Raw genomic sequence first — 23106 nt, 5'->3', positions numbered from 1 at the left:
CCCCTTAGCACCAGTGCGAGTCCTTCAGTGTGATGCCTCGTCAAGGACCAGTGAGAAGGACCGGGGTGGGGGGTGTTGGCACCAGTTCTCCATGGACCCCAGGCAGAATCTGGGGGCGCAAGGGCAGCCCTGAAGCACCCTGAGTCACACCGTGTGCTGGTGGGGGAGCCCATGGGAGCACTGCTACCCTCACTTAGGAGGCCACCTGGGAGCAAGACATCAACCCGCCCAAAAGGAGTTGTCATAAATCCCCGTAGGGCCCCCAACCTCTCCCTTCATGGGCCTGAGGCTGGGACTCTCATTCTTGATTGGAGCAAATCACCCCGAGAAACAGGGGTGATCCCGGCCAGAGAGCACGCCTTCCTGCTCACCTCCCTGGGAAGACCTCGCTCACCCTCTCTCCCCTCAACCCCCACATGGGCAGCGGACCCTCTCTCCTGACCCCACGCCCTGCTTCTCCCTTCCCGGTGTGTGATGGACATGGGGCCAGAGAGAGGCAGCTGCCAGATATGGGCACACAGCTGTGGGCCAGGCAGAAGCGGGCTCACAGTAGCCCGGGGCCAACCCGCCTCAGGACATTTGCTCTGGGTTGCAGTTTCCTGGACCACTCCTCCCTTGTGCAACACCTCCCAAAGCCACGGGTGGGACACACAGCTGGGGACGGCCACCACTGCATCTCCTGGGCCCCTCGGCTCCTGTGTCTCAGGCCTCAGATCCTCCAAGGGCAGGAGAGCGGCTTCTCCCTGCCGTGCAGGGAGGCAGGAGTCCAAGCCCTCGCTGCTGCTCAGTGCAGAGTTAGTGCAGTGGCTGCGGGGACCGAGGCTGTGTCCTCTGATGTCCCCGGTGGCCTGAGACCAGCACTGAGTGGATAAGGAAGCCTAATCCCAGAGGGGGACATCCCTCGGGGTCAGGGTGCAGCTGGGTCCGGCCCCATGGGAGGAGGAGCTGCTCAGTGCTCCTGGGCCGGGCTGAAGGGCTGAGTCCACTTGGACACGTCCAGAAAGACGGTCGAGGCCCCGTGGTAGAGCCAGAGGCGGGGCAGGGAGCCGTGGCGGGTCCAGGCATCACGCCCACGGTCGTAGGCCTCCATCTCCACGAGGTAGTCGCCATCCATGCCCTGCCAGCGGCCGCCGGTCACGTACAGTGCGTCACCTAGTGGGACCAGCGCGCCGTTCTCATGCAGACTGTGCAGGGACTGCACCTGTGGGGGGGGCAGTGGTCAAGGGCCCATGGGGGGGTAGGGGCCGTGGCCAAGGGAACCCTCAGTGTGGGGCGGGGCACAGGGGACATGCAGAGAGGACAGCCAGGACCTGGTCCTGCTCCCTGGGACCTCACCCAGGCTCCCTGTGACCCTTTCCTCCCGGGGCTTTCAGACTGTCCCTTTAGTGCTCTCCTCTCCAGCTCACATCTCCCAGGATGATGTGTCCAGGCTCCTTGCTCTCCTGGGCCCCAATTTGGCCATATGTGGAGTTGGGGTATCAGATGGACCTGGGGGCATGGAAGCCCAAGCCTGGAGCTGCTCCCCAGGGCAAGTTCTGTGCTGGGCCTCTGATTCATGGTGTTCTCTTGGAGGGGACAGATGTGACCTCAGCTCTGACACACACACACACACACACACACACACACACACACACACACACACACACCAGAAGCCACTCGTGCCATGGGGAACCTCACTTTGCCCCTGTACCTCCTGCCTCGGCCCATGGCCTGGGCTGGGGCTGTGAGGTGGGAACCAGAGGCCAGAGGAGAGGTGGACCCTTCTGGAAGAGCCCAAAGTGCATGGGAAGGAAGAGGCCTGTCTGTAGCCTACATGTGGAGACGGTCAGGGGTAGCCAGCCCCCCTGAGACCTAGAGGCCCAAGTGGAGCCCTTCGTGGCCGGGAGGCCCCCGGAGCAGCGGCATGGTCCCGGCAGAGGCCTGGCTGTGGCCCAGCTGGGAGGCCCTGAGAGAAAGTGGCGTCCTGGCAGGACCCACGCAGCACCTGTCTCACTACAGGGTAATGGGGCCTCCCGTCAGCTGGGCGCTGACACCGGGGGACAGCTGCAGGCGGCAGGATGGCGAGGCCCCACTGTGGGCCGGCCGCCCCGGGCCGGGGTTAGTGCAGGAAGCAGGCTGCCTCCTTGGGCCTCCAGGAATTGAGAATCTTAGGGCAGGTGGTGTCTGGCTAGTGCTGAGGCCGCTGCCATGGGCACTGGGCACCATCCCTCCCCTTTCTCCAGAAGAAACACACAGAAAGGCTCAGGCCTGAGATGCCCAGCATCTGCTCTCTCCGTGGCAGAAGAGGAGGGGTAGCAAGGAGGGAAATGGGGCACCAAGATGTGGGCCGCTCCCACCCCACCCACAGCCAAAGGCTCCTCTCCTCTGCTCGGCCACCCCCCTCGGGTAGGAGGTGCCCTCCCTCCAGGGCCTGGCCCACACCAGGCTGTCCCTGAAAGCTCCCAAGCTGAGCCTGGTTTTGCCCCAGAGAAGAACAGACCACCCCGGGCCAGGGACAGAGCACCCATGGTGACTAGGAGCCCCGGGTCCTTGGCTCTCCTGTCTCCACAGGGGCTCCGGGCCTCATTAATCCTTTCACTGCGGTAACACCCCCAGGCCTCACCATCCCCAGGCCGGCTCTCCGCACTGTCAGGGGTCCCGGGTGGGGGGAGCCCGAGGCTCACCTTCTGCCACAGGTTGGCCCCGGGGTCGTACACGTAGACCTTCTTGGTGTTGTCACCGACCAGGTAGAGGGCTCCCTGCAGTGCGGCACAGCGCGGAGAGGACAGGTACTTGGGGAGGAAGGGCGAGGCGATCACGCTCCACACGTCTGCAGGGACAACATGCCCAGCCCACCTTCACCTGGGGGCCTCTGCCTCTTTCCCGCCCACCGGCTGGGTCGGGTGACTAGGGGCCCCACCTGTCCCTGGGTACTGTCGGTCTCCCATGGGACTCTCACGCCCACCCTGCAAAATGGGTTCTGTGGTCACCTGCACTGTCCAGAGGATGAGCAGGGAGAGAGGGGGAGACACGGGAGACCCCCTGGAGCCCAACCCTGGCCTGGAATCCGGAGCCTAAGCCAGCGCCCACCAAGGCTTGCAGGTCCGGGACTCCGCTCCTGGCCCGTGGGGCAGGTTCTAGGCAGAAGCCACAGCCGGCAACTTCGGGACCTGGAGGTGGGTTCCCTGTCACCGGCCACCCAGTCCCAGTCCCCATCCCCCAGGGCCCCCCCAACACTGCCTCATCCACCTCCGACAGGGCCATGGCCCTTTGAAAGAGCCTGCTCCCGGTCCCGACACCGCCCCCCCCAGGCCCCACGCCACCCACCTGTGACAGGGTTGTAACACTGGAGAGCCAGGGCGTTGTACTTGCAGGCGCTGGAGCCCACCAGGTACAGCCGGCCCCCACAGCCAGCCGCCGAGAAGTTGCTGACGTACTTGAGGGCGGGGCGGACGGGGGTCCAGGCATCCGTGTAGGGGTCATAGCTCTCCACCTCCACCATGTCCAAGGTGGTGCCTGTCGGAGTGGGTGTGGTCAGGGCTGCCGGGGGCCAGGGACTAGGGAAGGGCCCTGGAAACGCAGGACTGGGGGCTTTGCAGGGGCAGCAGAGGGCTTCCTCCGAGGAGAGAGGAAGGCGAGGGAAGGAAGGCGCGGCCTTGCTAGGCTTATGACTTACTCCCTTCCACAGCCGGCGGGTAGAGGCAAGGTCGCTTGCCCGAGGCCACAGCGTCAGGTGGTGTGGGTGTGGGCACCTGGACCCGGGAACACTCGAGTCCAGGCTGCATGCTGGGGTCCTCCACCTGCCTGGGGCTCAGGACCTTGTGTGTGCTCTCTGCTCTTGGCCTTGGGCTCAGCAGCCATTGGGGGCACAGGGGCTGGCCGGGACAGCTGGGGTACTCAGCAGTGGCCTCGAGGCCCGTCTGTCACCCACAGAGGCCTTGGAGAACTCTTCGTCAACCACGGTCATTTCGTTTTTCAGTATCTGGCTGACCGTGGGGGTCCCGGGGGTGGGTCCTTGCCACAGCTCTGGGGCATAATGGGGATAAGGTGGACCTCTGTGCTCAGGCGGGGGGCATGGCAGGAGTAAAGGGGACAGCAAAAGAGAAACCACTGTGGGTCTCCTCAACCCAGAGACTCCGCTGAGGGGGTGACCCTGAGCAGAGGGCTGAGCTCCCTGTTTTGGGGATGGGAGTGTTCATCTCTGCTGGAAGTTCAAGGCTCCAGTGCTCCCTGTCATCATTCTGTTTTCAGAATCCTTGCTGGAGCTCGCTATGGAGGCTCATGCCTGAGCCTCACCCCTGGACATCCAGGCGCTCCGGTAGGAGGCTGGTTTACTCCAGACAGTGAGCTCCTGAGGGCAGGAACAGGGGAGCATGTCTCTGCGGTCGCTGAGGCCCGGGGGGCTCTCTGGTCCCTGGTGAGGACATGGGGGTGGGGAGCCACTGTTGCGGGACTGAGAGGCTCCCAGGCTGCCCAGAGGTGGTGAGGGGCTGCCATGAGCAGGAGGCCTCTGGGAGCAGAGGGAGAGGGAGGCCTTACCACCGATGGCATAGATCTCCCCGTTGAGTGCGGCGCTGGCATGGTTGGTGCGGGCCTTCAGCATGGGGGCCACTGGCTTCCAGGTGGCCTCCTTCAGAGGGAAGCTCCAGGCCTGGGTGGTTGACCAGGTGTCTGTCTTTGTGCCCCGGGAGCCACCTGTAGGAGAGGTCCTGTCCTCTCAGCCTGGGGTCTCCAGACTAGTGGGGGCTGGGTACCGAGGGTCCTGTTTCCTCCTTCTCCCCATGCCAGGCCCCCATGGTGCCAGACACTGGGCTGGGTGGTGGGGGGGACTGTAGGTGGCACAGCCTAGCTGTGTCACTTGGACAGGTCCCTCCCTGCCCCGTAAACAAGGAGGACAAGATCTGTGGTTTTAGATCTTCACCCGAGGCACAGCTGTTTTCCTCAACCAGATTGTGTAGGAGTCCCCAAGTTCCCGGATATAAATGAGCAGGGTGACCCTCCCTCACAGTTCCTTTGGGGGAGACCCCGGCTGCGGGAGCCTAGTGAGTCCCCCCTGGCTTTCCATGTTGGACAGAACACGGGATGGTTCCCTGTACCCACACGTGGACCTGTGGATTTTAAATGTCCTTGTTTCCACCTCATGGAAACGTCTGGAAGAGTCCCGCCTGAGCTGGAGGGGACAGCCGATTCTCAATGGCATCACGGTCATCAGCTCCCTGGAAGGTTCTGCCGGGAACCCACCTGTGACGTAGACGGTGTTGTTGAGCGCAGCGAGGGAGAAGCCCCACTTGTGGTAGTCGGGGAAGTCCGGGAGCGCCATCCACATCTCTGGCCAGGAGAGAGAGGGGCAGAGGGTCAGGGCGGCTGAGCTCGCTGCTGCCGCCTCCCCTCTCCCCAGCGCCTCTTCCCATGAGCTGGGGTATTCCCTCACCTGGGGAGGAGCACGGGGCGGGATTCGGCTGGCTGTGAGGTGGGGGTTGGGGACACCTCGGCTGCTCCACGTGCCCCTGCCGGGTCTGGTTCCCCAGGGCTCCCACCTCCCCACGCTGCCCCCCGGAGCCCGGCACACAGATGGGACACAGGACTGCACCCGGGGTGTGTGGGGAGGTGGCCCGGGCTCTGGGCTCCTGGGTTGGGTCCCACCTCTGACATGGGGTAGTATGTGAATGGGCCTGACCTCGGGTCCCTAGTGGGTTAGAACACGAACATCATTCATTCACTCCTTCCTCATCCATCATTCCTTTCTTCTCCCTGAGTACCCTGAGGGCCATGTGCCGCCATGGGCGTGCAGGGGACAAGGGGAGAGAAGGGCCTTGCAGCAGCCGGGGCGAGTCCAGACCCCCGCTCTCATGCACTTCTGTGGGCCCTGGGGACGCATAGCCTCAGCTTGTCCTCTGTCGAGGGGGCTAGTTCCCACCTCACTGGGAGGTGGGGGGAGCATGGACGACCCGTATCTGTCAGGGGGCTGCTACTCTGTTAGTGGACCTGGGGATTGTCGCCACAGCGGGGAGGGACAGAGCCATACACCCACCTTGGGCCCCCCTTCAAGGAACTACGTGAGGGTAAACTGAGACAAGAGATGAGAAAATGCTTGAAAAATTAAAAACAAGAGAGTCAGTGTGGGAGTGTGGGAGCAAATGGACACATTTTGGGTGCTCGTGGAGAGCTGTGAGGAAGACCCAGGCCTCTGAGAGGTCCCCTGGGAAGATTCTGGGTACTGTTGACAACCGGCTTTGCCGGGCACCTGCCCTCTGGGCAGGGACTGCGTGTCCCCCTGACTCATGTCTGTGTCACCCCAGGGTGGGGATGGCGCGGTCACCAGGCCTTGGCCTGCCACTGTGCCCCCTGCTGTCCTCCCCTTGGGGTTGGAGGGACAGCTGTTCCCAGGTGGAGCCAGCAGAGCTCATTTCCTGACGTCAGTCCCCAAATCCCCTCGTCAGCCCCTGACCTGGGACAGCCGGTCTCACGCTTCCTGGAGCGCGCCAGTCGCTGACGCCATGCGAGTGGCTGGTGACTGGCCCAGTGGGCCTGGGACACCGGCCAGCGCTCCTTGGAGTTTTCAGAAGAGCTTTCCAGGGCCAGTGTGGCCCTCTAGAGATCCTGCTGCCCTCCTACCCCTCCCCATTTTCTGGGCAACCCTGTAATGGGGCCCTGGGCAGGAGAGGCCCCGTCCGTGCCCGTCGGGTCCATGCCCTCGCTACGTGAGGAGTCCTTTCCACAGATGAGGAGCGGCGTAGGGCTGCGAAGAGACTGGAGTTAGAACCCTGTTTGAGCTGACCTAGTCCTTGGGTTCCTACCCTCCGGGCCACTGCTCCCCAGCTCCTCGTTCTCCCCTTGAGGCCAAGGTTCCACGGGGCATGCCAGCCAGTGACTGTCCTCCCACACGGGCGGGTTGGGCAGCAGTACCCTTTACCCTGGACTCCGGACCCCAAAAGGCCAAAGTTGGGGGTTGTGGCTGGAGGGTGGGGAGGCCACCGTGCCCCCGCTGTCAGCCTCCCCTCTGCCTGTGCTGGCCTCGAGGCTCTCCTGTAACCCTTTCCCCGGAGCCTCTCAGTCCCTCCACCTGCACGAAGGACACGAGGGACTCGTGGGTCGTAGGGACGGCGTGAGGGCTACTCACGGGCCTTGCTGTTGTAGAAGGCGAAGTTCCTGGGGTGAGGGGCAGGCTCCTGGGCGCCCTCCTCGTCCTCCTCCAAGGCCCGCCCGCCCACCACCACCAGAACCTCCTCCAGCTTCTGCGGAAGGGCCAGTCGTGCCTGTGGGGGAGGAAGGCTGAGTTAGAGGAGCCGGTGGCTCTATTCCCCATGCAAGGGGCCCCGGGGGCTAGCAGGCGTTTGCTGGGGCTGGACTTTGGTGGGGCAGCTGTGTTGGTGCACATGCGTGGGGGCTGTGAGCATGTGTGTGAGCACGTGTGTGTGTGTGAGCACGTGTGTGTGTGAGCATGTGTGTGTGTGCACCATGGTTGCGTGGGGCCAGACATGGTGGTAGACTCTCAGGACAGGGAGAGATGGGACAGCAGGTGCATGTGTGTCCCAAACCTGAGCACTGCTCCCTCCCTGCAGTCCCCGCATGCCTTCCAGAGGCATCCCTCACCCATCTTTGGGGCCAACCCTGACTCTGTCCCCAGTTCCTCCCCTGCGCCAGCGTGCGGGTCCTGAACTTGGATGACCCTGGCTGGGCAGGAAATCCCAGCAGGGTTCCACCCAGGCTGGTAAGTGGCCAACTGCTCCAAGCTCCCAGGCTCCCGGGGCTCTCCCATGTCTCTGGCCCCTCCTGCAGCAGGCCTGCACCTCCCACTCCGGCAGTTCCAAGGTTGATCGCCTGGCGGGACAGGGCTGCAGGCTGCCGCCAACACCAGGCTGGCCTGCTGTGCCCGGTGGCGCCAGACAGCAGTGTGGGTAGCGCTTGGTCCCAAGCTACAGCTGTGTCCCGGGGCCTGGCTCCTGGGGGCTCCTCCAGAGCAGGGCCCCGAGCTGGCTGTCCAGCCACAGACTCACTCCTCTGCTGTTCGTCACTGTGTCCGGAGCTGCCCTGCCTGTCCCTCTCATCGCGGCACCAACAGGAAACTGCAGCCCGTGAACGCTCAACCCTGTCCCTAAGGGGCAGGAAGTGGCCTGCTACACTCTCAGCCCATGCCTTCTTCCTGCCAAGCTCCTAGCCCTGCTCTAAGGCCCAGCCAAGGTGCTGCCTCCTCCAGAGAGCCCTCCCTGACTGGCCACTTTGCCCAGGATGCCCCCAGCCCAGCTCTGGCCTTTCTCACACGGCTTTAAGTCTGTTTCCAGGTTTGTCCCCACCAAGCTGTGGGCTTTGACCGGGGAGCAGACAGTCACTTCTGGGCTCCCCTTCCCCTCACATCCGGGGTGTGAGATATAACAGTCACCCTGGGGATGAACAGGGACTCCCTCACAGGTAACCAGCCCAAGGCAGGGAGAGCTGTGAGGTTCGGGGAACGGGGGAACAGGCGCCCTAAACTCCCCAGCCCCATGCAGGTTGGGGTCTCCGGGGCTCCCCTCCTTGCTCCTAGCTCACCTCATCACGGCCCTGCGACAGGGCAATGCGGCACACCTCTGACTCCCGGATCAGCGGCTCGGTGGCCAGCAGCTGCTGCACACAGGGTCTGGGCACGGCGTCCAGGCGCACCAAGCTGAGCAGCTCAGGGAGGTGGACAGCCCGGGCTTGAGGGTCATGGCGTACCCAGCGCAGCAGGGCCTCCAACCGGCTCTGCTCCGGCTGCACTTGCAGCAGCTCCCCTGCCAGACAGGCAGCCAGCCGGTCCTGGGGCAGCTGCAGGAACTCGTCCTCCCGGGCCACGGCCTCGAAGTTCTCCCGCAGGAAGGCCCAGGCCTTGGCGGCCACGCCCAGCAGCCCCTGCTGCTCTCCGAACTCACAGATGCCCAGGCAGTTGGTGGCATCCAGCTGCTGCTGCAGGTAGCGGCCGCACACCTTCTGCACGGCAGGGAAGTGCAGGCGGGCGGCCGTGCGGGTCAGCGCCTCCACGTTGCCCTGAGTGACCGTCAGCCGGCCCGTGTACACAAAGTCCACCAGCTGCCCCACCACGCCGGGCTCCACGTCCCGCAGCTCCACGCGTGCCGAGAAACTCTCAGCAAAGTCGCCCGCGAACATGGCATGAAAGTAGGGGCTGCTGAGTGCCAGGAGGCCGCGGTGGCAGGGCAGCTCCCGGCCGCCCACCAGAAGCGTGACATCGGCCAGCTTGGGCTGTGAGCGCAGCCGCCTCAGGCCGTCCAGCATGTCCTGCGCATGCGACGGCACATGGAAATCCAGGTCGTCCACGTTCCGCACCATGGCCACCGGCACCACGGAGAGAGGAGCTGGGCCCCGCCTGCGATCCTGGGAACAGAAGAGGGCAGGGTCAGCCGGGGCAGGGCACGGCTCTTTTGCCCGAGTCACCCGTCCAGCCGGCCACCCTTTCCATCTCCCACCAGCACTGGCTGAGCATCACAGATGTGCCAAGTGCCTTGTTCAGCCCCGTAGCCCTGCACAGTTGGCTTAGTGTTAGACCCATTTTATGGTGAGAAGGTTGAGACTCAGAGAGGGCCAGAGACCTACCCCCAGCCAAGTGAGCAGAGCAGGGTGACACGGGCCCCCTCCACAGTTCCGGGCTATGCAGAGCAGACCGTCTGGAGCCTGGGGATCCCTGCCCCCCCAACTCCAAGTGGCTTCCTCTGTTTCCAAATCTGACCTTGCTGGGGTGGGTGACGAGGGTCTTTGGAAGATTTCCTGCCCCACCGGTCCTCACTGTCCACAGTTACATGGAGCCCCGGGCTGCCATGACCTTGCTGGGTGACCTTGGTCCCAATTTTCTCAACTGTAGATCCAGAGGCTGGCGGGGAAAGGACTCTGTGGTCACAGTGTTCCCCAGGGGCCAGGCCGCCTCTCAAGGGTGACGTGCCCTCCTCACGTGGGCTGCATGACACCCAGGGTTCGCGTAAACGTGGAGGAAACACAAGCATGAGAGACTCACATCCCCTGTCCAAGATCACACAGCTAGGAAGTGGGGGAGGCAGGCTCGGGTCCCACGTGCTGAGCCCCAGGTTACAGGACCCTCAGTGTATGTTGGTAAAGACAAATACGACTATGGAGAACTCTCTGGGCAGTGATTTCGAATCCGTGGGCATATCATCGGATTCAGCAAGTGTACTTCTGGCTTATTTAATTACGTGCGTATTCTTTTATGTACTCCTGACATTTTACCCCAAGAAAGTTGCCCCAGATTTCAGCTGGAGCTGCCTACCTACAATGGTTCAGAAAGCTGCCCCCGGGACACCGTCTGTCCACCAGGGGGCGCCCTGCAGAGCCGGCAAAGGGAAGGAAAAAGGACACCGGTCCCCCGCAGGGACCAAAACCCTTGGTGAAATAAGTAAGACCAGAATAACAAAGGTCTGTAAAGAGAACGGTGACCTGTGGGTGCCAAGGGGCAAGGAGGGCCCTGCTGAGCTATGCCGGTGCCAGGGTCGGTGGCAGGAGCTGAGGCCCTTCCCTACACCCGCTCTCCCAGGGCGCCTACAGAGCCCCGCAGTACCCAGGGAGCCCAGCAAGGACGGGACAGGTCGGGGGCCGGCCAGCATCCGTCCTGCCTGACCCCCTCCCAGGGAGGCCCTCTGGCTGAGTGAGGACAGAAGACGAGCCCTTGGCCACTGCCCCCCAGGCCTCACATTCCCGTCATTCCTGCGTTCCCTGTGGCCAGCCGCTATGGCCTCAGGGGCAGTGGGCAGAGTTCCCACCCGCCTTCTCCCAGGGCCTCAGCTGTGTTTACTGACACCTGCCACCCTGCGGTCCCGAACGAAAGGGGTGGGGGCTTCTGAAGAGCCTCAGAGCCTCAGCCTGGTGCCTCTCCAGGCCAGGAGTGAGGAGGGCTTCAGCGGGCAGGACACAAAGGGCCTAAAGCCAGCTGCCCCTAGGGACTGGACACTGGGGTCCTGGCTGCAGCTGGAGGAGGTGGTCCAGCCTCCCCGTTGCCTACCTCTCCAGCCAGGACACTGAGCGGAGTGTGCCGGCTGAGCCCTCACCGTACCCCAAGGGGCCCAGCTTGACTGGGATTAGGGGTCTGTGTCCAAACACCCAGCACTGTGATCTCTATGCCCCACAGGCTATCCCGCTCTCCCCTGCTGCTCTCTGCCCCAAATCCCACCTCCCATTCCCCGATGCCCCCACTCCAGAGTCCCTGGGACCCTACCTCTCAGTTGGCCCTTGGTGCTCTGAGAACTCAGGCCGGAGAATAGGACTTCTCAGCCAGTCAGGGGTACAGATGGCCTGCTGGGCTGGGCTGGGCTGGGCTGGGCACCACGTGGGGACGGACAGAAGGGTATTTTTAGCGCTGTCTGCTTTGGGAGGGAGCAGGGGAGGGAGAGCCTGGTGGGGGAGGGAGAGAGGTGATTCCCCTCCCAGGCTTCAGATCTGGAGGCCCACACCGGCCACGTCAGGAGACCTGAGGTCTCCCGGACCCAGGGACCGGGACAGACAGTAGAAAGCACTCCAGGGGGACAGTGGAGGCTGGGCTGGAGACTCAGGGGGCGCATAGAGGCCCCAGCTGAGGGCCTAGGTGTGAGCAGGACCTGACGGTACTCACTTCAGTTCAGCCCAGCTCAGCCCAGCTCAGCCTAGCTTAGCCCAGTCTAGCCCAGAGCTCCGTCATAGCCCAGAGCTCAGTCATAGCCAGCTCAGCCCAGCTCAGCCCAGTTCAGCCCTGCCCAGCCCAGTTCAGCCCTGCCCAGCCCAGTTCAGCCCAGCTCAGCCCCTGCTTCAGATGGTCCCAGGATCTGCACCCTGGCCTTCAGCGTCAGCATCCTGTGGTCGCAGAGGGAAATGCTCATGGGCGTCTCCAGCTCTCACTTGCCCAGGACCATCCTGGGGACACCACTGCAGGGGGAACAGAGGTGTTACTCCTGCCCCCGTGCTTGTAGCCAGAACACAAAGGGTTAATGTGCACCCAGCCCAGGCTGGAGGAAAGAGGACAGGGTATTCTGATGATGGGCCCCTGTCCACAGGGAGCTGCCCCCCCCCCCACCCATGTGGGGAGAGAAGACATACCACCTCATGCCTCATGTCACTGGTCTGTTTGGGAAACTCGACACCAAGCGCTTGAAACAGATCTTTATCTCAGATTGCTACAGAGCGGGGCAGTTTTTAAAAATACGTTGCTTGTTTCTTTTCACGATGATAAAAATAACACATGTTCATCCTGGAGCGTTTGGAAAACACAGGAAAATCCGAAACAGAACACTTCGACCCGTAAAAGACGATCCCCACGAACACAGGGGCATCTCCCCTCCAGTCCACCCCATGCCAAAGGCTGCGGGATGTGTGCGGGTCCTGTTTTATCAATTTATGTCACCTCCCGGGCATTTCTGATGCCATCAGTCTTTGAACGTATCATCTTCAATTTCATCATACTGTGACTATATCACACTTTAAGAATTCCAAGGGACATCCAGTTACTTCTATTAATGGACATGTGGGTTGTGTCACTTTGGGCTAAGATAAATAACCACGGCGCCACCTCCATGATTCAGAGTCAGAGAGTGAAGTCACGCATTAGAGTGTGTGCAGCCCAATGCACCTCCTGGCTGGCAGGCCTGCGGGCTGGCGTGGGTGACTGAGGCTTTTCCTTCGGCGGAAGGGGACGTTGGTCCCTACGCCTGGCCCAGCACCCATGGGTGGTGAGGTCCCTGGCACACCTGACCTGCCCAGCCCCTCCTTGGGGGTTTTATAGCTTTACCTGCTTATGGTATCTCTTGTTCCATCTGGGATTTATGGGGGGCAGGGCTGCCCAGAGGTCCTATTCCCCCCAGCCGCAAATAGTTTACCAACTCTCTGGAGACTGCTATCGACCATTCCTTCTTTCTCCCATGGATTAGTTGTGGCGTCTTTGTCTTAAGGCAATGTTTTCCATGTGAAACATCTCAGTTTGCTCTGCTCTGGTCTGTTGATCGGACGAAATATACTTTGGGGTCAGAACCACCCGGTCTGAGGGACTACTGCTCTACAATTATGATGTCTTCACGTCTGAAATGCCTCTTCCTCTTTAATCTTTTTGTTTGCTGGATTTGTTATCTGTTGCTACATAACAAATGACCCTACAATCGAGTGTCTTTTTTTTTTTTTTTTTTTTTAGGATTTTATTTATTTGAGAGAGAGAGAGCACGCGCACAAGCAGGGGAACAACAGAGAGAGAGGCAGAAGCAGGCTCCCCGTTGAACAGAGAGCCCAATGTGGGGCTTGATCCCAGAACTCTGGGATCATGACCTGAGCTGAGGCAGAGGGCTAACCGACTGAGTCACCCAGGTGTCCCCCAAATCTAGTTTCTTAAAACAGCAAACATCTGTGATCTCATGTGGTTTCCTGGCTCTGGGAGCACCTTAGTGGGGCTTCTGCCTTCGGATTTGTCCTTAGCTGGCACCATGGGTCAGCCGGGCTGCAGTCATCCGAGGGCCAGACTGGGGGGGGAGGCCTTGCTTCTCCCTGCATGGACCTCTCTTACGGGCCTGCTCCCAGCATGGCCCAGGGCTCTCCTCAGAGGTAAGGGAGCCACAAAGATGGGAGCCGTTATTTCCCACTTGAAGCAAGAGCTCTCTCTTCTGCCATACTCTGCCAAACAACACAGAGGGGCACACAGGAGGCACTATTGGGATGAGGACGCTGGGGTCCTTCTTGGAGGCTGGCCTCACAGCTGTCCTTGTTCACTGTTCCTTCCAAATGAACTTCAGAGTCAGTTTAAAAAAGAAGGAAGAGACTGTCTCTGCATTTAACCGGTGCTTTGAGACGGGAAGAGTTGTGTTATTAGCCATATTTATTTAGTCGTGAGGAAAAAGGTGATGTTCTTTCGGCATCTTTGGTACACCTTCATTTTTCTTCTTGTTTGTCCTGCACACATTTATCGGCCTGGGAGATAGATGGGGTGCCCTCTGTCCAGTATTTTGCCGGCTCGTTGGGGAGCTCCTGGGCTGGCACTGGGGAAAAGGTCACCTCACTGCATCTGGTCCCCTCACTGAAGTCTGCAGCCCCAGATGCCTGTATGGGGCTCTGGGGTTTCACCAACTGGACGACAGGCTTACAGGCACCAAACAGGCCTCAGAGCTGGGAGTGTGGCCTTGCTGGGGTCAGCCTCAGACTCCCACAGGGAACATCTGCTCCCCACCGGGGGCTGCTAGTGAGCTGGGGGTTTCCAGGCTGCTGAGCATCAGAATCACCCAGAACATCTCAGGAAAACACAGCTTTCCCAGCATCAGCCGTGGGGCAGGGGCTCTGAATTCCTAGGGCCGCTGCCCAGACCCCTGGGAAACAGAGTCTGCAGAAGGCATCTGGGGAGTCACCCCTGAGTGGCCCGCAGAGGCGCCTCCCCCCTTCCCCCTCCCCCACCACCTCCAGCCTCAAACTTGGATCTGAGCCACCGCCTAACGAAAGGGCTTCCTGGAACCCAGGATGGTTGTGGGGCGCCCCCTGCTGGCCTTGGTCTCCCTCCACCGCTGAGAAAGTCCTGAGGCCTGGGAGGGACTTGCCCAAGGCCCCAGGGAATGCTCACAGACCAGCCTGTCAAGTCAGGTGTGCTGGCCCCCTGTCCAGTGGTCTCCTGACCACCCTGGGCTGGACCACCTCTGAGGCCGGGTCTGTGTCTACTGCCCACCCCCACAACACCCCCTCTTCTGTGGCCCAGCCCTTGGAACAAGGTCCTGCAGGCGGCACAGGAGGAGCGAGGGAGACACCAGAGTATCCGGCACCTTCTGACGCCCCAGCTCCCCCAGCCCCACCCTCAGACCTGCCCCTCCCCCCAGGTCCAGGCAGTGACAGTGTCCTGCAGACCAGCCCCCTGTCTAGCTCCGTCAGTCCCATCTGGGGACCAGGAGCCTGGAGGTGGCACCATAACCCTTTCCCCTGCTCCATCTCAGGACAGAGATCCCTCCCACAGGGGACTGGCACACCCCCTCCAGACCCCAGGGGTGGGCAGGTCGGCACCACTCCCCATTCTGCAGATGAGGAATGGGAGGCCCTGTGGGGCTAAGGATGTCGCCACCTGCGGTGGAGCTCAGATCAGGACTGGGGCTCGGTGCCCTCCCAGTGCAGGACTCCCTGGCTCTCCCTTGCTGCGGGTATATGGTCAATAAGCACAGTCGTGAAGGCTGGCCAGGAACAGGTGCTTCTGGTGTCACAGGACCGCAGGGAGCCCGAGCTGGTGCCCCCTCCCTTCCCAGCACAGGCAGCCCCAGCTTCACCCCCTCCAGAGGGTCCCGGCAGGCTGGCTACAAGGGCTCTGTGCCCCCTCTCGCAGCCTGCCCACCACCCTCCAAGCTCTGCAGGCAGGTGGGGACACAGCAGGGGCCTCTGTCCCGAGGGGGTGGGGCTGCCGGGAGGGGGTTCCCAGAGGAAGATCCTGAAAACTCCTGTCCACGCACCGCCTGTTGGGGCCAGTGCACAGCTGAGCCATGCCTCTCCTGCTTCCGGACCAGCCCCCTGCTTCCGGACCAGCCATCCTTGGCCCCCATGGCCTGTGTGGGGACCCATCCTCTTGGCTATTATGGGGGCTGGGGACAAGCCACATCCCACAGCCAGCCAAACAGGGCTTTGTCCCTAGTGCTCCTAGCGCCCTGTTCGCTCAAGGCACCTGCGAGGCCCTCTGAGAAGATCCAGCTCTTTCCCTTGGTCCCCCTCGGAGAAGAGTGTGGATGACATTCAGGGCCACAGAAAGGGCCATATCTAACCTTTCCTCTCGGGTGCCTCCGCCCTGCCATGAGTCGTCTGAGTCTAATAGCTCCCCTTTGCGGAGGCAGGGGGGTGGGTCCAGCCCCCTGTGCTCGGAGCCCCTGCAGCCACTGCTTCTCTGGGAAAAATTCTTTATGCCCCTGCTCTCCTGAGCCTGCAGCGGGGCCCTGGCACTGCTTTGAGCCATGTGGCCCGTGGGGCTGGTCAGCTGGGTGATGGGACAGGAGGCCCACACGGAGCCTTCCCTCCTGGGACCAGAGCCTCTGCAGTCCCTGGGGTGGGAGCAGGGCACAACAAGAGAGCTCGTGTCTGACAGTGGCCGGCTGCCCTGGTCGGCAGGCACCCCCGTGTGGGCCAGCTCTCTGACCGAGAGAATTTGGGAGGGCCTGACAGGCAGCTCCGACCACAGCTCTCCCATTTCACTGATGGGGACAGAGGTCGGGGGAGGGGGAAAGGCATGGCCTGAGGTCACAGGAAGGAGGAAGACAGAGGCTCTGGCCTTGGCTGGGGCCATCAGTGCCAGAGGAACAGAGGGGAGGGACAGCAGGTGACTTGGGCACTGGAAGGAGGGCCCACAGGAAACGGGCTAGCAGCTCAGGTGCCTGCAGGGCAACGGGGTGGAGGGCCCAGGGCTGGGAGGTCAAGTCCTCTAACTCCAGAGCTGATGGGATTCTGGGTGAGGTTTCCGAAACTGAGCTGCACAGCCGAGGATGAGCCTGTTGATGTGGGACCGGAGGTGGGCGTTAGCACACAAAGTGTCTGCCAGTCTCTGCCAGCCTGGCCTCCTGGCTCAGTGGGCGCCAGGTGAGTGACAAAGGGAAAAGAGAGCAGAAAACATGAAATCACCCCAGACACTGCATTCCCAAAAGCAGGCAGCCTGCCTGTCTCACTCTCCAAAGCTGAACATCTCGGCTTCTTTCTCCTTCCAGAAGGCGAAGCTCCGGTCGATGTAGCCGCAGATGTCCTCACTGTTGAAGCTGCCCCGCTGGTGGCCAGGCCCCAACCCTTGCGCTGCAGCCTCGGGGCTGCCGCTAGCAGTGGCAGCATGCGGCAGGGGCCCAAGGGGCGTCAGGCCTGACTTGCGGCCGGGCTCTGGGTCCCAGGCGGGGCTCCGACTGGAGCCGAAGAAGCGGGCTTTGATGTCCTCAAAGCCGTCGGTCCAGGCCCGGCGGCCGGCGGCCACCTCATCGGTCACCGCCTTATGGAAGGCCCGCGCGGTCTCCCAGCCGTGGGCGCCCAGGTGCTCGAACACCTCGAAGCACAGCAGGTGGCGCATTTTACGCTCCTCTGCCGGCAGGTCGCACTCCAGCAGCTGGAAGTAGCCCAGCATGAAGAGATCCAGCGTCAGGCTGCCATAGGGCACGGGCGCCCCGCCCACGTGCGGCAGGAACTGCTCCGGGGACAGGGGCCCGCAGGGCCGCCGACTCAGCCGCCGCAGCTGCCGGGCCGGCACGTGCGCCAGGATGGCCTTCCAGTTGCCCAGCAGGTGGGCGATGATGCTCCGCTGCTGCCACAGGTGGCCGAGCCGGGGGCCCGCGCCGGGTGGCGGGGAGGGCGGCGCAGGGCCCCCGGCGGGCTCCTGCGCCCGCGGCGCCCCCCTGCGGGCCTCCAGGGTCCTGCAGGCGGCCGTCTTGAGCGCCGGCGTGTAGGCCGACTTCTTCCAGTGGCTGAGGAAGAGCATGACGATGCGCTCCTTGCGCAGGTTGGCCAGGTCCGGGCTTGGCGCCACCCCAGCCTCCGAGGGGGCCTCCTCACAGCTGATGCCCGAGTCGCTGGTCTCCTCCGCGTCGCTAGGCCCGGGGGCCCCTCCGGCGCAGGGTTGCGAGGCTGTGGGCCCAAAGCCGCCCCCGCACTGCCCCGGCCGGTTCCCCGGCTCGCAGGGACCGGGGTCTGGGGCGCAGGGCGGGCCAGGGGTGGACTCGAAGTTGCCGCGAAGCGTCCGCACGGACACCCCGCACTCCTGGATCTCGCGCTGCGCCGCGCTTCCAGGGGCGCTGGCAGGGGCCTCTCCGCGGGCCTCCTGTGGGGGCCGGACCGCGGGCTTCTCCTCGCCCTGCACCAGCCCGTTCATGCCCTTCAGCAGCAGGGACATGCTGCGCACCAGCCGGGCGATGTGGCCGCACCACAAGGGCAGGGGCTGCTCCCCGGACGCGGCCTCGGCGGGGCCCTGGGGCTCAGCTGCGGGTACAGGCGCCTCCTCCCCCTCTGGCGCAGGCCCCCGGGGCAGGAAGTGGCTGTTGACCGTAATGCGGACCAGGGGTGCGGGCAGCAGGGCCTGCAGCTCGGCAGCCAGCCGGCCCAGCTCGCTCTCGTACTCCTGGCAGCGGCGCCGCAGCTGAAGGTCCGCGATCTGCTTCTCCAGGTACACCAGGTCGTCCTCCGTTAGCAGCTCCCCGAAGGGGCCCAGGATAGCCTGGTGGGTCTGTGAGTACCGCCAGGCGGCCTGCCCCGCGGGGCCCACGCTCCCGCTGTCACCCTGAGCACACGGAGGCCGGGTCAGCAGGGCCGAGGCCCAGGATGCATCGCAGCTGGGAGAGGCCCTGTTCTGGCCGGACACAAGCCCCTGGAGAGTGGCCTGGACCTAGGAGCCCCCTGGGAGCCCCTGGCTCCTGCACACCAGTGGGGCCTCACTGGGACTTAGAGCATAAACAAGGAGGTTGGCCAGCCCCAGTCCCGAGTCTGAGGATCAGGGCAGCCACTCTGCCCTGTGGGGGCCCAGAAGACAGTGCCCCTGTTCTGTCACCCCCTCATTCTCCTAATCTCAGCTTATCACTGTTCAGCCCAGAGGGTCTCTGTCCTCAGCCCTCCCAGGCCCTCCTAGGCCCTCCCACCAAGCTCCAGAGCCTTCTGTGGTTGGGTAGCTGAGGCCAAACAGGGCAGCTTCTCCCACTCTGCTCTGGGTTCTCCTGGCCTGGTACCAGGATCCAGGCCTGCCCCCCCTCCCCCCCCAGTGCCCACGGCCTCTGAGGCAGACACAGAGGAACCCTGCGCTGGGTTCCCTCTGGGCTGAGGCTCTGTGCCAGCCTGATTGATTATAGCTCAGAGCCCCCTGAGGGAGAGGCCCCAGTTCACCACGGCAGAGCCCAAGCCTCCACCTGCTCACTCAGAGGCCCTGCTCTGCCCTGGTAAGTTCTGATTCCTTGGCCCAGCAGACCCAAGGGCATGTTGCTGCACAGGGATGAAGCCTTTGGCCAGGCTGAGATGCACGCTGGATGGTGAATGACACGTAGTCATCAGCCACCCGTGGCTACAGAAACGAAATGTGGCTTGTGTAACTGAGGAGCAGGAGTTTGACTTTTCTTTCATTTTAATTAACTTCAATGGTCACAGGTGGCTGGCATGATTGTGTGGGACAGGCCAGCTGGGACCCAGTAGGACACTCACCATTCAGACAAAATCCTATCCCTCTACATCCCGCAGCAGCTAGAGGAAGCCTGTGACCACCCATGACAAATCACAGCTTCTCTGCTCAGATTCCCAAAGGCTCCCCAGGAGCCTGATGGTGAGCAGTCCTTTCCTCTCTGACCTCACCTCTGCCCATCATACCTCATTCACTCCACTCTAAGGTACCAGCCTATGCATGCCTTAGGACCTTTGAACTTGTTTTCTCCGATTAGAATCACTTGTCCCAGATTCTCACAGCGTTCCTCTCTCATTACTTTCTGGCCCCCGCTCAATGTCCCCGCCCCAGAGAAGCTGCCCCTGAGCACACACATGGAATCCTTGCTCCCCTTTGTTCCCTCTGCTTCTCTCCCTGGCGCCTGGAATCACCTGGCCCTCCCGCACACACCCAGTGCGGTTGCCAAGTCCCCCTGTCTTTCCTGCTGGAATGTAAGGGCTGGGAGGGCAGGGCCGGTCCCCTTCACTGCCTAGCACGGGGCCTGGCACGAGGTAGAGGTGGGATGAAAATAGTTAAGACAAAAGAGCAAGTGGATGGACCACCTCTGACGGCGGGTGGGGATGAGGGGTGGTGGGTGAGGAGGCGCCCAGCTTCCAGATCTGGTTCCCCTTCATGGTCTCCCAGAGGAGGAAGCTGGGGCCACAGAGGGGCACGCGATGGGGTGCCCGGGTGTCCAGACTCGAGGTGTGGGCCCAGGTACCCCACCTTCCAGGTCTACTTGCCAGGACAAAGCCCTCCGCCCAGCCTCCGCTCTACCCAGCGGCAGCACTCCGCCCCATTCCCACCTAGCCCCGCCCTTCCCTGCCCCACCGGGCCCCGCCCCTCTCCCGCAGGGCCCCGCCCCCCTCCCGCCCCGCCGTGCCCTGCCCCGCCCCACCTGGACCGGGGGCGCCGGCTCCTCGCCCAGGCGCGCCTGCAGCTTCCGCACCATCACTTGCCGCTTCCACTCGGGGATGGGCCGGCCGTGCTCGTCCTGCGTGGGCACCAGGCCGTCGAGGTCGCCCGAGGGCAGCCTGTCCAGCTGCAGCGCCACCAGGCAGTTCGGGACGTCTCCCGCCGCCATCTCCTCTCCCTGTGCAGACTGGGGGTGGTCATTCAGGGCCCGGAGGAGATTCTGCCCAGCATCGGTGGGGAGGACCTCAGGGGAGGAGGGGTGGGGGGTAGGCCAGGGAGGGACCGGGAGACCCAGCCTGGTAAGCGTTGGCCTCTGAAGGCAGGGATCACCGGTGTCCACTGTGGGATCCAGGTATGTGCAGGGGGGATCGATGGCTGGGAGAGACAACCAGATTCCTCCCCTCTTCTGTACAAGGCAGAGAGGAGGTTGCACCGCGGATGCACAAACTCGCTTGGGGTACAGTTACATAGAGAAAGTCTGATGGCCAATTCTGAACCGCAGGACTTGTCAGAGCCTTTAACATGTGCTCTGTAACTCTCCAAGAGAGGCAGCACCATGCAGCACTTCCCAAACTTGCACAGAACCTCTCAGGGGCTGAGAGTTCCCGGGAACCATTCAAGGAAAGGGTGGGTTGGATTTATAATGGCCTCATGCCCAGAAAGAAAAGGAGAAAGAGGATCCGGCCTTCTCCAGTGGGTCCTAGGCTGGGTGGGAGACCCTGAGGAAGGAGGGCAGCAGCCCCCAGGCCCACCCACCCATGGACAACTGCATCTCTGCCCCAGAAGTGACCTGGCCTGGGTACACATAGGACTCTGATGAGAGGCCAGCTGGGTTTTGCAGGTTGGTTGGGGAGACGGGGACACAGGGGTATGGAGATGGGAGGCATACCGTGGGGACGGCCATGGTGCTGGTGGTGACCCGTGGGGGAGCTGCCCAGATTGTCTGCTCCCTCAAAAGAGGCTGGTCAGGCTGGCCAGGCCAGGCTGGGCTGGGAGTCACCACTGCTGGGGGAAGGGAAGCAGAGTCAGGGGGCTTCCCAGACTCTGAGAAGGCAGGGGGGTGAGAGGAGAAAACCCTGGACCTGGTACAGAACCGGCCTTCTGGAAGGACCACTAGATTTGGAGCCAAAGACCCAGCCAGTCCCCCAACAAATGGCCTAGGACGCGGGACACTGATTTATTGCCCAGCATCTCTGGGCGCCTGCGGTTTATCTGTACCCCCCCCGCCCCCCGTTGACCTGGCAAGGGCAGAGGGTGGGGCCGTCTGGGGACCTAACGCAGCCCCATCAGACTGCTAAAGATCAGAACTCTCCTCTTCCTGACCCTCCCCAGGACCACACCCCAACCAAGAAACACACCCCGCATCATACACACACATGCACACACACACCTGTGCCACGAAGCGGGGCTTACTTTCACGAATATGGGGACTGCTGATATTTTTCATGCTATTCTATTTCATTTTGCTAAAATGGTCCCAAATCCTTAAGAGTCCATGCCTGCCTCGGCTAGCCCGCAGATGCTCCACCTGCTGGGCTCTCTGACCAGCAGCAGCAGACCCAGAAGAGCCCCAGGCCCCAAAGACCTGACCTTTGAGATTTACCTCTGGATAAGCTGAAGCCCGGAGAGGGGACCAGGCTGCCAAGGATCACACAGGCAGGACAGCCAGGCCCTGGGGGCTGGGAGCTCACACAGGGACCTGGAGGGCGGAGCAGGGGACCACTGATTTGTAATTACAAGCATGTGTCATGGAAAATGTTGATCCTCACTTTAAAGAAGCAACCAGGGCAATGAAGGAAATGTGGAAGCAGCTGGGCCTGGGAGACAGAAAGGATGGCTCCAAATCTGTCCTCACCATGTGGCACACCCAGCGCCTGGAGTCAGCTGCTCCTGCAACCCACCCCCTCGAAGGACCTCTGAGCTGAGGGCAGCAGCACCCACTCCTGCCCTCCATGGTCCAGGCCAGTCTTCCCTGGAGACGTGTACTCACAGGTGGGGTTCCTGAGACCTGAGCCCCTTGTTCCTTCCTCTTGGGAGTGCCTTGCAGCGGACAGCGGAGGAGGGGGGAATGGAGGCGGCGGTGGTGTCATCAGGAGCGGCACCTGGGGGCAGAGGGACCCGGTCAGCAGGAGGCCCAGATGGGCCTTGGCATGGGTCACCAGCAATCCCGCCGGGGCGGTGGGAAGGGCACGGAGCAGGCTAGCCCTGGCCCAGTCTCCCCAGGGGGTGGGGTGGGGAGTGGAAAGCTGCCATCGACACCACTGCCAGGGAACTGCACCCTTTATCTAAGGGCCTGGCTCCCAGGCTTTGGAGGTGCTGGGCCGGGGCCGGTGTCAGCTTGGTTGATTTCTCTCTGGCCTTATGAGACACATGTGCACCCATCACACACCCACCCATGCATGCATGTATACACATGTGTAATGGATATAACACATGTGTGCATGTGCACACGCATACACACATGCATGCACACACACATACACACTCGTGCACGTCCACAGCCCTCCCTTGCTCTCCCGGGAGGAGCAGGGAGGGAGCATCGTGAGGCATCAGGAACACTTCTCAGACACACAAGCAGGGCCCGTGTGGCTGTGGCCACACCTCAGAGCCCGGTGCTGTGCCAGGACCCACCAGGCAGTGTCCAGGCCAGCTCCCTCCCCAAAGCCACTGGGAAACAGAGATCACCAAGATCGGTCCCCCGGCACTGCAGAGACCCCCAGAACTCACCCCTGCACCCTGCCCCACCCCCAGGGCAAGGCACAGACCTGACTGTGGCCACCTCTCCTGCCTCCCCGGGGACACTGGTTGCAGCCAGGAGGAGCCCTGGACCTGGACGCATGTCCCCAGCTCACCCTGAGCAGCCTCAGCTCTGGGGACTGACCACCCGAAGCCAAGACTTCTGGCCCGGCTGACCTAGCAAGCAGGGGCTTTGAGCCGCGGGACTGCACTCATCTCTTCGTGTCCTACCGCATGTAGCAGAGAAATTCTCCAGGACGACACCAGAGCCAGGCTTGTCACTTTTTGGCTGAAAGCTGAAAGTTGAAGTCGGGCCCAGTGCATCTCGGAGGGCAGACTCCCATGCTCTCTGCTCCCCTGCTGTCACCGTGATGCCCTTCTCC

At 62.5% G+C, this 23106-nt stretch overlaps 1 protein-coding gene across 2 annotated transcripts in view; it reads right to left on the bottom strand.

Moving 5' to 3' along the window:
- Positions 1–949: 949 nt before the first annotated feature.
- The window catches only part of ESPNL (espin like), a 41857-nt gene continuing 19700 nt past the window's right edge, over positions 950–23106 (bottom strand). Inside the window, exons 6-15 of one of the 2 annotated variants that reach the window (XM_046019863.1) lie at positions 21978–22089; positions 20877–20989; positions 19971–20165; positions 8509–9327; positions 7100–7235; positions 5221–5307; positions 4519–4674; positions 3307–3495; positions 2664–2809; positions 950–1201 (exon numbers count right to left, since the gene is read on the bottom strand). In XM_046019863.1, coding sequence (XP_045875819.1) covers positions 950–1201; positions 2664–2809; positions 3307–3495; positions 4519–4674; positions 5221–5307; positions 7100–7235; positions 8509–9327; positions 19971–20165; positions 20877–20989; positions 21978–22089 — 2205 coding nt within the window. Of the gene's footprint in view, positions 1202–2663; positions 2810–3306; positions 3496–4518; positions 4675–5220; positions 5308–7099; positions 7236–8508; positions 9328–13185; positions 18170–19970; positions 20166–20876; positions 20990–21977; positions 22090–23106 lie in introns of those variants that run through there. The other variant, XM_046019864.1, reaches the window with a different exon arrangement.

This window comes from Meles meles, chromosome 9 (assembly GCF_922984935.1).
Source record: "Meles meles chromosome 9, mMelMel3.1 paternal haplotype, whole genome shotgun sequence".
Classification (NCBI taxonomy): Eukaryota; Metazoa; Chordata; class Mammalia; order Carnivora; family Mustelidae; genus Meles; species Meles meles.
Note: the sequence above shows the minus strand (reverse complement) of the source record. Positions and strands in the feature narration are given on the sequence as shown.